The following is a 14,468-nucleotide window of genomic DNA, read 5'->3' on the forward strand; positions in this document are numbered from 1 at the left end:
TGTTTTTGACTAAGGTTGTCAACAATTGCTTTACACACAAAACCCTCTAGCCTTTATTGGCACCCAGCAAGAATCACAAATAGTGTTAGACTTCATGCATAATATTCCTGGAAAAAAACTAGAACCATCACTCTCAATATACTGCTCTATTTCTCAACGTTGGGTCCCCGGACCACCAGGATCCATTTAATGGACCCTTATAGGTCTATTTAACTCTGTGTACACAAATAGAGCACTTACGGGTCTACTTGGTTCCATTATGTACTTTTAATTCTCAGAGTTAAATGAACACAGAGGATGTCAGTGTAGAATACTTTGAGGTCATTAGACCAGGGGGGTCTTGAATGTGGGTTTTTTAACCCAAGGACCCCCTAGCTGAGAGAAAGCAAGGACCCCCTACTACATGTTCTATAACATTGTGTTGCAGATAAAACCTTTTATCTGCAACACAGATTTCATAGATGGCTTCATAGAATTGTTTAACAGCAGCACTATCATCAGTGTCACAAAACTGATGATAGTTGGATAGTGTTCGATTCATGTTATTGTGTGGTTCTTCCACACAACCACTTCAATACTTAATAAGCCTGACCTTTGGGTCTGTACTTGGTCTGTTTGGTGAAGCTCACAATGCCTCGCCGCTAAAAAACAAAGAAAAAAGAAAGTTTCTATCACACAAAGATTCACACCTCTCTGCCAGTGCTGTGCTGTGGGCAATACTGTGCTGTTTGGTGGCCTTAAATTGACTTCTCCAGCACCCCATTTTGTTGGCCAATAATGATGGCCTCTTAGGTCTGCTAAAAAGCACAGAAAGTTTCACAGTTATATGTGAAACCATTTGGAAGTACACCCCCACTACACTCCCCTTTGGCCAATATTGGTACGAGAAGTTAATCAATTCTCCCTTGCCCTGTGACCAACTCATCCATAAAGCAGAAGCCTCATGGTGTTGTGACTCTTGTTGTGAGCTTTGCTTGTAGGTCGGCTGTTCTCATCTAGAGCTGTGGTTTTCAACCTTTTCAGGCCGCGACCCCCAACATAATCATATTTTAACTGGGGACCCCCCACCCTGCAAGCACTAGTTGAGGCATTACATTTTGTATAACACGGTTCTATTGTGAAAATAGCAGATCTACATGCTCACAATACCTTGCGTTGCGAGGCGTTGTGAGCATGTACATCGGCTATTTTCACAATTTCTGCCTCTAATATTTGACAATATGGCCAATGTTTAATTTTAATTTTATTTTAGAGGTATTAACAATTTTGCTGCCATTTTAAACATAGCTGTACTAAGCAGCTGCCAAATTGTCCTTACCTTTTAACGTGGGCACGCGCACGCATCGTGCACAATCTGTGTGCGACTCATCTAGTAGACGTGTAGACTCGGTGACAGCTTTCAAATAAAAAAAAACCATTGAAATAGACATATCCGTTGCCACGCTGTATCCCTGCTAATCCGCCAGTGTTTACATGAAAAAACATTGGAAAAAGCCAGCTGTGCGCTATGGTAACACGTGGACACGTTCGCGCACATACTAGCAGACGATATGTGTGCAGATCATATGCCAGGCGGGTAGAGGAATCAAACAGCTACAAAATAAAAAAAAACAGCTCACTTGTTTACAATGAAAAGCTATGCGAACGGAGCTGCGATTGGACGTCAGACCGGATATGGAAACCTAGATCCGGTCCAAACGGGAAATACGACCAGATACAGTTAGGGGGCGGGCCTAAAGTCTCCGAAGTGGCTATATACAGCGATCATACTTTTAATCGTTTCATAATGATTAAAGCTAATTAAATCTTTGGTTTCCTCGGGCATCGCAGAGTGGTACAGCGGGAAATCTCCGGTTTCGACGGGGATCGCAGAGTATGAGTTAAAAGGGTCTTAAAAATGTGCAGATACCCTCTATACACTTATACTGTATGTTGGTTTGTTTACTGTTGAGTGAGAAAACATCTGGGGGACCCCCCCCCCCAGCCAGATCATAACTTTTTGAAACAGACAAAAGGAAATGGGTGAAAACATACTGTAAACTCCTCTCCAGTTTCATTTCAAATCAATTACTCGTACTCGTACTTTTCAGAAACATACTCAGACGACTACACACTCGGAGAACTCTGTAGATGTCCTGTTTTAACATTTTTATATTTTATTTTGTATAATAAATACCTTCAGCTGAGTGTGTGTGTGTGTGTGTGTGTGTGTGTGTGTGTGTGTGTGTGTGTGTGTGTGTGTGTGTGTGTGTGTGTGTGTGTGTGTGTGTGTGTGTGTGTGTGTGTGTGTGTGTGTGTGTGTGTGTGTGTGTGTGTGTGTGTTCGTGTGTGTGCGCGTGTTTTTTTTTCTCTGTTTGTTTTGCTTAAAAACAGTATAAAATACACAGTATTGCACATAGTAAATCAATTGCACTTTTTTAAGGTACAGATTTAACATCTAGTTCTCTCTTAATGCTACAGTACATCATCTACTGAAGAACTCCAGTCCACCGTGTGTACATGTAAAAAGTACAAGATCAGAGTTGCGATAATGAAGCACATGTCAGCCGACAGAAAGCAGTAGGACAGGGTTCCCCAATTAGTTTTCTCCAAGGGCCAAATCATGTCTAGGGTACCAAGCCGAGGGCCACAACATTGCAGGGGGGCGACGGTGGCGTTCCCGCTACTCCAGCGACAGTTCAGATATCGTCGTTGTCGGGTGAAAATCTTGTATGTCCAAAACCATTCGTTTTGCATTTATCATTTTAAAAAATCTTTAAACTAGTGAAAACAGCCGATCTACAAGCACACAACGCCTCGCGGTGCGAGGCGTTGTGTGCTTGTAGATCGGCTGTTTTCACTACTTTTGTGCGACGGCCTTGTATGATGAAGCAGGGCTTTACTTTGCGAAAGAACATACAAATTCGGAGATACAAGGTTTCCACCCGACAACGACGATATATACTAGTGTTGTTGCTGCTCTTATACCACCATTATTTCTGGGGTTGGTGGGGGCCAGACAGTAGCCCCCCGCGGGCCGCAAATGGCCCTCGGACCGCCTATTGGGGAACCCTGCATCTGTCATTCCCATGATGCAGTGGTGGAAAGTAACTAAGTACATTTACTCAAGTACCAGTGCTGCGCTCACACTGCCAGCTACAAAAGATGCAAAGCGACGCGGCATATCGCTGTTGTCGGGCAGAAATCTCTCAACGTTTTGTGTTATTTTTTTATTTGTAAATGAACGCCTGACTTGATCATACTTCTCTGCTCTACAAAGCCAAAGTACAGTAACTACGTTTTTTTGGACAACCCGACTTATATGTGCATCCCAAAGACCAAATTATTTTGGGGGATAGACAATTACCTCAAGAACACGGATGTATTATATTAGTGTAATATCACTTATATATATGATATCTCATTTGGCTGACCAGTTGAAACACTTTTAAACATATTTCTCAGTCAAAATGTTGTTCCTAGTTACTGAGCTTATGGCATTGTAAAACAATGTCACACAAAAGTATCAAAAGTAGCAGATCTGCAAGCTCGAAACTCAGTGCGAAGCGTACATCCTCTACTTTTATATATATATTTTTTAATCCTGAAAAGGTTTCCACCCAACAGAGACGATTATGTAGACTTGGCCTCTCGGGTCGTTATGGGTTAAACAACGTGTCGTTTTTTGTAGCTGCAGTTGAAGCCAGCTCAACTTGAATCGTAGCTCTACCATAGCTCTACCGTAGCTGTAGGTTTAGTACTTCAGCAGCTACGGATGTCAGGCGTCGCTTTGTATCTCCGTATCGCTGGCTCCCGCTTGCAAACGGACAGTAGACTGACTGTATAGCTCTGTAGCTGCCAGTGTGCACACGCAGCATTAGGCTTCCTTGAGGTGGTGTCATATGGTGGAGGGAGGGGCCACTGCAGGTCTGTAACTCTGAGAGCCTACAGAAAGGAACCAAATGGACCCGTCCGGGTCCATTTGGTTCCTTTCTGTAGGCTCTCTGAGTTATGCGTGGTCCATGAAAAAATACATACATAAATAAATAAATAAATAAATAAAACAATTTTGAGAAACACTTTTTTATACCCAGTGACCTGTAGCAGTAATCTCTTGTTTCGTTGTGTTGGTAGCAAAGGATGATGCTGCTGAAACCACTTTGGCACATTACCTCTCTTTCAGGCAGTGTCTTTTTCTTTTCTTGTTTTTTTCCACGATGTTGCGGTCGAGCAGAAACCTTTTACGTTCACATTTTCAACATGTTATGTTTTCCTTTTTTGAAAATCAATGTCCTACTTTGTCATACAACGGTGACATTCAAAAGTATCAAACTATCAAAGCATAGGTTGCAGATTTCCGTCTGCGGGGTGGACTTAGTTGAAAACAGCTTGTGACTTAAAAAATAACTACATTGAACATGGAACACAGGTTCTTAAAAGTTTTGGACTTACAAGGTTTCCACCCGCCAGCGACAAAGAGTGACTTCCACCATCAAGCTTCTTTGAAAAGCTAGAAAGGTTATCCTCGCACAATATCAGTGGTGGAAAGTAACTCGTACATTTACATAAGTGCTGCTGTAGCCTTGTCTCCAGCCCCATAATCACTAGCCACGGCCATTAAAAAATATATATATGTATTCTGTTGATTCAGGGGTCTGGTGGTGACACTGTCGAACGCTCGGTTATCTCGGTTGAAAATCGAACCGGCCCAATGGAGATGAATGGGGAATGATCCAGTATGAAGAACCAATCACCAAAGATTCCCACTTTGTCCGCGCCCACTCTGAGAGGGCTTTCAGACAGAGTAATGGTGAAACCAAATTCACAGTAGTGTCAGCAGGGGCGTTCACAAGGGGGGGAAAAGTGGGACTGAGTTACTAGGGCCCAAGGTGGAGGGGCCTGAATTATTTTATACTTTAGCTTTTGAAAAATAGCAGATATACAAGCTCACAGTATGGCACCGAGTGCCACGCTGCGAGCTTGTAGATCTGCTATTTTTGAAAAGTCGTGAAAATGTGTGCAAATCTTTGATGTATTTTAAGTGAACATTTGTAACTCAAATTTTGCTTCTGGGGGGGGATCCCTGGAACTAAATATTTTGAGATGGAGGTCCGTGGCCAAATACAATATTTTGGGGGTCCTTCACATGAAAAGGTTTGAGCACCACTGACATAGAAACATCAAACATTAAAGACTTGCACAAATTTTCACGATAAAAAAGAAAATAGCAGATCTACAAGCTTGCAGCGCGGCACAGAGTGCTGCGCTGTGAGCTTGTATATCTGCACAAAATAATATGTGAATCCTTGTACCCAGGGCCCAGAATATGGTGCGACACCACTGAGTGTCAGGCTACAAGTGATGTACCTGAGTACAATTTTGAGATACCTTTTCTTTACAAGAGTATGTCCATATGTTTTTGATGCCAATGCTTTTGTAATTTCACTGAAGTAGAATAACAGCCTCTTCCTTGTAACAGAATATTATTTTAAAGCGGTATTGCTACTTTCCCTTAAGTAAAAGTACTGGAGTACTTCTTCAACAGCTGGCGGTGGCTCATTGGGTCCTCTGGGCTGGGCTTCAGCAGGTTGACGCAGGACGCTGTGGAATTAACAATCACAGCCACCTCTCTCTGACTGCTCACCGCCTCGGCATCTTTTTCAGACCAACGGGCTCACGTATCCTTGCTGTCATGCAGAAACCTTGCATCTCCATATCGTCACTGTCGGGGAGAAACCTTGTATCTCCAAGTTTCAAATTTGTACGTTTTTTTGCAAAGTAAAGCCCTGCTTCATCATACAAGGCCGTTGCACAAAAGTAGTGAAAACAGCCGATCTACAAGCACACAACGCCTTGCGGTGCGAGCTGTTTTCACTAGTTGAAATAATTTTTAAAATTATAAATGCAAAACAAATGGTTTTGGACATACAAGGTTTTCACCCGACAACGACGATATGTCAACTCTTATGGCTCACCACATGTTGCGACACATGAAGGTCTGCTATTTTTCCTATTTTGGAAAATTGTTGGTTTTATAAATGAAAAGTATTGACACAAGCTTGTGACTAAACAATGACTACATAACACATTTTGAGGTTTCCACCACGGCAGCGGCGATGTGATAACTGGAGTTACGCGTTCCAAATAAAAGCCACAGGCTTGGCTGCTTTTGTGTCAGCGCGGAGACATGGCTACGGTGTGATAGTGATGAAGTAAGCTGGATATTATGAGCTCCGTCCTTTTGTGTGTGCGTGCGTGCGTGTGTGTGTTCTTTCTCGTGTCCTTGACAGAATGCACCGTGAGGAGACTTTTAAGAAATAGGCTTTGACGTATGAAAAATAATTGTACAAACTATTCACACCCCTCTGTAGTCCTCTGTACCGTAGTTCTCAGAATGGACAATGAAACAGCCTTTCCACCCTACCCACCACCCCCTCTCTCTCTCATTCACAGCAACGTCTGATAAATAATTTATATTCCAATGAACCTTAAAAAAAAAAGAAAAAGAATGGATTCTCAACCTTCAATCCAGCGGGGACCACCTGGGGGTCCAAAAATTGACCCTTAACAGGCCTGTAACAGGCCTCTGAGAGCGTAAAAACGGGACATTGGTGAGAGACAGCCGCTGATCGAACCGTCCGCGTCCGAACGGCCCAAGCGGACACGGATGGACTGAGCAGGAGCTGATGTGTGAGCGGGAGCTGGTGTGTGAGGACTGGCTGTGAGCGTGAGTGGGAGCTCCCGCTCAGTCCGTCCGTGTCCGCCTGGGCCGTCCGGACGCGGCTCTTACTGACATTGGTTACACTCTCAGAGTTAAATTAGCAAGGAGGATTTTAACAGTGTAGATTAGGGGGTCCCAGAGATTACACCAATGGATTTTGGACCACTGGTGGGTCCCTGGGGGGCCGGTGTTGAGAACCAACACCTTTTCTTTTTATTTAAAGCGAGCTATAGCTTCATATATTTATTTATATATATTCATATAAAAAAGGTAACATCGATGTCTACCTTTTTGCAAAATGTTCATAAGAAAATAAGTGTTATTTATTCACTCTTCACATCAGTTTGATTTTCAACCAGACATGTGTTGTTCAGGGGATGGGGATTAGAAATGAAAGATCACAGAGCTCCAATAAATACGCTCTATGACGCGCGTCAACTAATGCTCCACTCCTCGTGTCCCAAGTTCTCCGTTTGGCTCCGTCGTTGGCGTTTATTGCAGCGTGATCCACACGTGTAAGATAATGATCAAAATTGTTTTTTTTTTCTCAATGTTTTCGTTTTAACCCATTTAGGCCTGGGATTATTGAATGCCTTAACCAGTGAAAAATAGCAGATATACAAGCTCACAGCGCGGAACCGAGTGCCGCGCTGCGAGCTTGTAGATCTGCTATTTTTGAAAAAGTTGTGAAAATGTGTGCAAATCTTTGAATATATGTATTTTCAAAGCGAACGTTTGTAACTCAAATTTTGCTTCTGGGTGGTCCCTGGAACTGAATATTTTGAGATGGGGGTCCGTGGCCAAATAAATATAATTTTGGGGGTCCTTCACATGAAAAGGTTTGAGAACCACTGACATAGAAACATAGGTTTTTCAAAAAACCTTAGAAGGATTCAAAAGACACTTATAGAATTGGCTCAAAATTCAAATTTTCACGATTTTTCAAAAATAGCAGATCTACAAGCTCGCATATATCTGCTATTTTTCAATAGTTAAAGCATAAAATAATGATACACAATATAGTGTACCCGTTCTGAATGGGTTAAATTGTGGAGAAAAATAGTGTCCTGAAACAGTGTTAATTGTGCTTTGCCGGTAACGCTGATATGCTGTCGATATAGTTCTTCTATCGGAGAAAACGAAGGTGGCGTTTGAGTCCGAGACCGACCCGCCTCGCCTCTGTGACGTTGGGAAGAAAGACAAATCCAAAGTCTCAGTTTGCAGAGTAGAAATATGTGTCTGAGACCCGTCACCAAAAGCAATAAATAATTGAATAGGAACTCCATATAGTCTTAGAAGTTAGAAAAATATATTTAAATAGACAGAGGAAAATGAAATTTCTCTTTTCACCTCGCCGATCCCCAAACAAAGTTGCCGTGGTGCAATTTCACGGCCCATTTCAAGACATTTCCATGGGGCCTGTTCTCTTTTCTTTTCTTTTTTCTTATTTTTTCCCCATTTTTCTCCTTCAGTTACGCTTCCTGTCATGTCCGCGTTCGGGTTATCCAAAACAGTGGACCTTTTCGGTTAACAAATTGTTACCCAAGTCACAGTACAAAGCCAACGTTGTGATTCTGTTCCTGTGTGACCCCCCGACAAAAAGAAGCCATAAAATGAGCTGTAGTCGGATGCATGAAAATCCTGGGCATCAGTTTAACCACTTAAACCCTATGCTTTGTCGACCGGATTCCCAAGGGCGTCTCTACTAGACCCCCTTCCCGTGTTCTGTGCTCTACACAAAATATCTTTGAAACACAAACACGAAAACGGACGACATACGAGCTCACAACATGCCGCTAAACACGACGCCTCGCGAGCTTGTAAGTCGTCTGTCTTCGCGTAGACCGGCCGTTTCCAGCGGAGATCGGCGGATTCCCCGTAGATCACCCGTTTCCGTGTAGGACGGCTGCTTTCGTCCCAGCGTACGCCACCCCCTCCAGAATCGGGGCGCTAAAGGTTGAAGCGGTTAAGCGTGGACGGTCAGATGCTCTTTTCATAGGAACCACAGTTTCCAGCGGGCGTGCTTCTTGGACTCTGCTTTGGACTTGCGCTTGGGCGTGGAGGTGAAGGCCTCTCCCCCGGAGTGAGGGTAGGGGAGCGGGGAGAAGTAGGCGTCGTCCGTGGGACACAGCCTCTTCATCAGCGGCTGCAGCTTGTCCTCCTGCTGCTTGAAGTCCAGCTCCACACTGCAGAGGACACACACGCACGCACGCATGCACGCACACACACACGCACACAGCAGAGAAGGAGAGAGAGAGAGACAGAGAGAGGGAATCAGAGGGCAGTTCTAGTCGATTGCTGAACACAGTAAAAATTGCTGAACAAAGTTAAACTTTGCGAGTGTAGCCCGTAAAATCTGCAATCGCACGCACACAGACACACACACACACACACACACACAGACACACACACACACACACACACACACACACACACACACACTTTCCTCCGCTGACACGCACCCACACACACACACACACACACACGCACACACACACACACACACACACACACACACTTTCGTCCACTAACACGCACGCACCCACACACACACAGCAGAGACAGAGCCAGAGGGCAGTTATTGTCAGTCATGTGTTGTACACACAGGAAAATCCTCAGTATTAATGTAACGCAGAGAGAGTGCAAAATGGACCCAACATTCAAATATGCTCCATCTCTACCCTCCCAGAGTAACAAATGTAGAGAGTGTGCACAAATGGAACAAACTGATCCCAACCTATACAGATATTAAAACCACATCTGAAGTCAAGTGCTTGCCGCGTGCAACCACCCTAATTATTATGCGGCGATAATTTATTATTTCCCTTTCTGCAGACTGTTTGAAAATACACCGACGGAAGGAAAGCGATGGCGATAGAGAAAGGGCATGGGCCACGCATATGGCTGCTTAACGAGCAGTTTTTATTCTTTATTTTACTAAAATTTATCATTCCCCTTTTGCAGACTGTTTGAAAATACAGCAACGGAAGGAAAGGGGAGACGAGAGAGAGAGAAAGGGCAGGGCATCGCATATGGCTGCTTAACTCAGCGGGTGCCCACGAGGTGTCTACACGCCAATCTCTTTGATGTCTCTGGAGGCCTACGACGCGTTGACGTGTTTACTGTATTTACAGTATTAACTTTAAATCTCACCGTTACGTTGGGGCTGCGCCTGGATGTAGCCCATTAGCCGCTAGTCGCTTCGAGTCAACGCTGAGAGCATCGCGCGGCCGTTTTTCTCCGTAACTCCAATGCATTTCCCCATCTTTAACGCCCTTTATCTCTGATGTTTGTTTTATGGCTAAAACTGTGGCGTGGTGCGGCAAAATGTCCAAATTTTGATCGGCAATGCGCTCATGTGACCAAGTGACGTCATGACGCATGCATTGACGCAACAGGGCCTTGTATTCTTCTATGGAGGTGGCTTTGGGCACAGAGCTGGGGCTCTGGCGCCACCTTTTGGGCAGTCGATGTGTTAACGGCCATTAACAAAACCTAGAGAACTGACCCACCGTTCTCAAGGTTCTGTTTTTCACAGAAACCACAGAGACAACTCGGTGTTTCCCAATGGTCGGGGTCAGTCTGAATGAAATATTCTGTGACTAGTTGAAAGGTAAGGAAAAAAATAACTCATTTCGGTGGCAGGGCCTGCATTATTGCGACCTTAGGTCGCAGATTAGTATGTGAACGGTCACAGCTTGTCCGTATGTATCTCCGTCTGTCTGTCACGCCTGACACTGTGGTTCTATGGGTTTGTTGCATCATGCTCTGACGTCACTGTGATGTCAGGGGAACCACTCTACCGCTCTGACATCACGCTCTGGCTTCACTGTGAAGTCACACAAACATAATCCCTTGTATGCCCGTGTATGGAGTTCCCTGATGTCATAAATATTAAGCCTATATCTAACTTCATAATATGGGAATGCTCATATATGGAGGCCACATCGGCCACATACCACACTAACAGAATCCATATATGGCCAAGACAGATGGCCAAGACAACCCGTATCTGTGTGGCTGGTTCTACAGACAGGGATCTCCATGTATGGGCATAAAAGGGTATGATGTCAGATGTCATAGACATCATAGGACTTTCACATAACGAATAACTGAGTAGGCCTAAGCATGTTTGGGCTCTCACAGCATATCTCCAAAATCAGTACATGGATCTCCATACAGTATGGGTAACTGGTCCAATATACATCACTGGCCAGATGGCAACGAATTGGCGCGGGAGAGGTTGAATGTCGCTCTGAGGCGTCTTACTAGTTTATGCACTGTATATAATCTGGCAGTGAATGGGTTAGTTTTTTTATTTGCATTTACTTTTTTATTTCCCGCCTCATTTCATGCTGTCACCTTCTTCATATCGTCACTGTCGGGCAGAAACCTCGTATCTCCAAGTTTCAGATTTGTGTGACGAAGCCCTGCTTCATCATACAAGGCCGTCGCACAGAAGTAGTGAAAACAGCCGATCTTGTAGATAGGCTGTTTTCACTAGTTTAAGTCATTTTTAAAATGAGAAATGCAAAACGAATGGTTTTGGACATACAAGGTTTCCACCCGACAACGGCGATATGTGAGTGTGGCCCCTGTGTGTTCCTCATGGTACAGATTATGCAGTGCGGTCTGTTCCCACTTGACCCTGTGGACTCACATCTGCTGTGACATTGCTCAGCCCGCCAGCGTGACCTACATCCCCCTATCTCTGTCTCTCTCTGTCTGTCTGTCTCTCTCTCTCTCTCTCTCTCTCTCTCTCTCTCTCTCTCTCTCTCTCTCTCTCTCTCGCTCTCTCTCTCTCTCCTTATCGCTCTCTCACTCAAATATTGGGTTTGCTAAATAAATAAAAAATCACGCATGTGTGAACTGCGAAGTGAGCGGTTCAAACACGACACACGTGCATATCTCCTTGTATGGGCCGTTCTGTCCGTGACGTCAGTTACTTTAATGTGTGTGTGAGCGCGGATCTCCCATAATAATACATTTGGCTAATGCGTGTGGCTCTCCATACATGGAGATCCGTACTAATAGTGAAATGTACTGCTCAAAAATCATTAATCAAAACAATTCCAGACTTTTTCAAACTTTTTCAAAATAAGTGACAATAGCAGATCTACAAGCTTGTTAGGTCGGCTATTTTCACCATTTCTGAAATGGGACATACAGTAAGTGATTAATTAAAATGTATTTTCTTTTTTTTGGGGGGGGGGGGGGGGGGGCTTTTTGCCTTTATTGATAGGACAGTAGACTGACAGGAAAGGGGGGAGAGATGGGGAGTGAGATGCGGCAAAGGTTGTCCGGATCGGGGAATCGAACCGATGCCTAATTGGTATGCGCCGGACCAGTAGGCCAGCGGGCGCCCCAATAAAATATTTTCTTTTTAATGTTTGGCCCTTGGGGAGATGCCCTTTTTGGACCTTGAGTTAAAAAGTCCAAGAATGGCTGGGTTACTTACTTGCCCAGCCATACTGCGAGCCGCAGGGAAGGAATGCCCATCATTAGTATTTTAGGGATGAGGGTTGCCTGGTCACTGGAGGGCGTTTGAGCCTGCATCATTTGATTTACTTTTAAAACTCAGATCAGAGTCGTATTGACTGGTATCGACGCGACCCAGCTGTACGGCTTCGGTCTACACCGGCGTGCCTTGATCCCCCGTTGCCATAATATTACGATGGGATTCACGGAGGCCGAACAGCCTCTTCCCCTCCCCAGGGGCATTATATATATATATATATATATATATATATATATATATATACAGGTGGTGGAGGAAAAGTATTGCATTTTAGACATGCTCAAGTAAAGTAAAATACCTGAAAATACTTAAAGTACAGTACCAGAGTACTGTACACTAGTAAGACGCCTCAGGGCGACATGCGACCTCGCCCTAAAGGGCCAGTGATGTATATCGGACCAGTTACCCATATATATGGAGACCCCTGGTACCCATATATGGAGATCCATGTAATGTGAGAGCCCAAAGATGCTTACGTGAAAGTCCTATGACGTCTATGACAACTGACATTATACATACAATCCCTTTTATGCCCATACATGGAGATCCCTGTCTGTAGAACCAGCCACACAGATATTAGCTGTCTTGGCCATCTGTCTTGGCCATAATGGATTCTGTTAGTGTGGTATATGGCCGATGTGACCTCCATATGGGCATTCCCATATGAAGTCCTGTTAGATATGGGCTTAATATTGATGACATCAGGGATCTGCATGTATGGGCATTAAAGGGATTCTGTTAGTGTGGTTCCCCTGACATCACAGTGAAGTCAGAGTGTGATGTCAGAGTGGCAAACCCATTCTGTTAGAGTGGTTCACTGACGTCAGAGTGGCTAACCCATAGACCGCATCCTTGTGATGTCACCTGTGACGTCACAGTGATGTGTCAGAGGAACCACAGTGTCAGGCGTTATAGACAGACAGACAGACAGACAGACAGACAGAGATACGGTCAAGCCCTGACGGCTCACATACTAAACTGCGACCTACGGTTGCAATAATACTTTGCTATCCACTACAGGGCGTAATCCCTGCGCTCATCTGACCCCCAGGTTAGGCGTTAAAGTGAAAGTCGCATTAAAGCTCCCTCTACAAGTGTACATAGAGTGTTTAATCTGTTAAATCTTCACTGGGAGGGTGGAGGGTGCTCACACACTGACACACAGACACAGACAGTATGATCCAGGTCACACTGTACATACAGTACTATACAGCATGTCTGGTACTGGGTTTAACACCAGGAGCCACTAGGGCAGTGGTTCTTCTCAGACATTTTAATGTGAAGGACCACCATAACTCTTGAGAGTGTGTACAAATGGAACCAAATGGAGCCCCCCTCAGGGAACCCTGAGGGTCACTGGAACCCACTTTGAGAGTGCACTGCACTAGCTACTGTAGAGCCGGCATCATAGTCGCCTGGGCGGTGGAAGGCTTTACACCGCGGTGTAGTCTTTTCGAGTCTTTTTGAGTCATGAAACTACAACGTTACATCATTCCTCGCGGTGGAGAGCTTTCCACCGCAAGTCCCAACACATCTCTCTCTTTTTACTATCAGACAGACAGGCTCTACACCCCGTTCACTGATTGGTCAATCTAGACTAGTCAGTCATGGTGAATAGGACTCCACCGTGGCGTACTATGATGGCCTGCACTTATTTTCTGACTTGAGGTGGAAAGCTTTCCACCTCAAATTTGCGGTGGATAGGTCTCCACCGTACACTCTGATACGGGCTTAGGACGAGGGCTCCCAAACTTTTCAGGTCGTGACCACTCAAAATAATCATATTTGAACTGGGCATCTCCTACGGAAACAATAATACCGTACAGCAGGGGTCTTCAACATTTTCAGGCCAAGGACCCCTTAGTTGAGAGAAAGATGAAGCAGGGACCCCCACAACCTTCTCATAGATTCCATATAGTTTCTTAGTTTGACAACACAATCATCAGTGTATTTTGGGTTCATGTCAATTTGGGTTTTCAGATATTTAACCACTTGAACCGTCAATACTTAATTAACTTGACCTTTTCACTCTGTCTGCTTTTTTTCCCCTCTACACCAAACCTCTTTGCCGAAAATAGCCGATCTACAAGCTCACAACGCCTCGCAGCGCGAGGCGGCGTGAGCTAGTAGATCCACTATTTTTGGCTAAAGTTCTCAAAATATGGACACTAGCATTCAAATGGTTACCAGTAATATAAAAAAGGGAAAAAAAAGTTTCTATCACACAAAGATTTGGAGGACCCCCTGTAG

General features: G+C 44.5%; 2 protein-coding genes across 2 annotated transcripts in view; one reads left to right on the plus strand and one right to left on the minus strand.

Annotated features, from left to right (window-relative positions):
- dock1 (dedicator of cytokinesis 1) overlaps nt 1-14,468 on the plus strand; it is a 433,218-nt gene that overhangs the window by 179,312 nt on the left and 239,438 nt on the right. The gene's annotated exons all lie outside the window — the stretch shown is intronic.
- Nucleotides 8,694-14,468, minus strand: part of insyn2a (inhibitory synaptic factor 2A) — a gene marked incomplete at both ends in the record, with an annotated part of 40,310 nt that continues 34,535 nt past the window's right edge. Inside the window, one exon of the mRNA XM_080747133.1 lies at nt 8,694-8,886. Coding sequence (XP_080603259.1) covers nt 8,694-8,886 — 193 coding nt within the window. The remainder of the gene's footprint in view (nt 8,887-14,468) is intronic.

This window comes from Nannobrachium achirus (genome assembly GCF_963921795.1).
Source record: "Nannobrachium achirus genome assembly, chromosome: 18".
NCBI lineage: Eukaryota > Metazoa > Chordata > Actinopteri > Myctophiformes > Myctophidae > Nannobrachium > Nannobrachium achirus.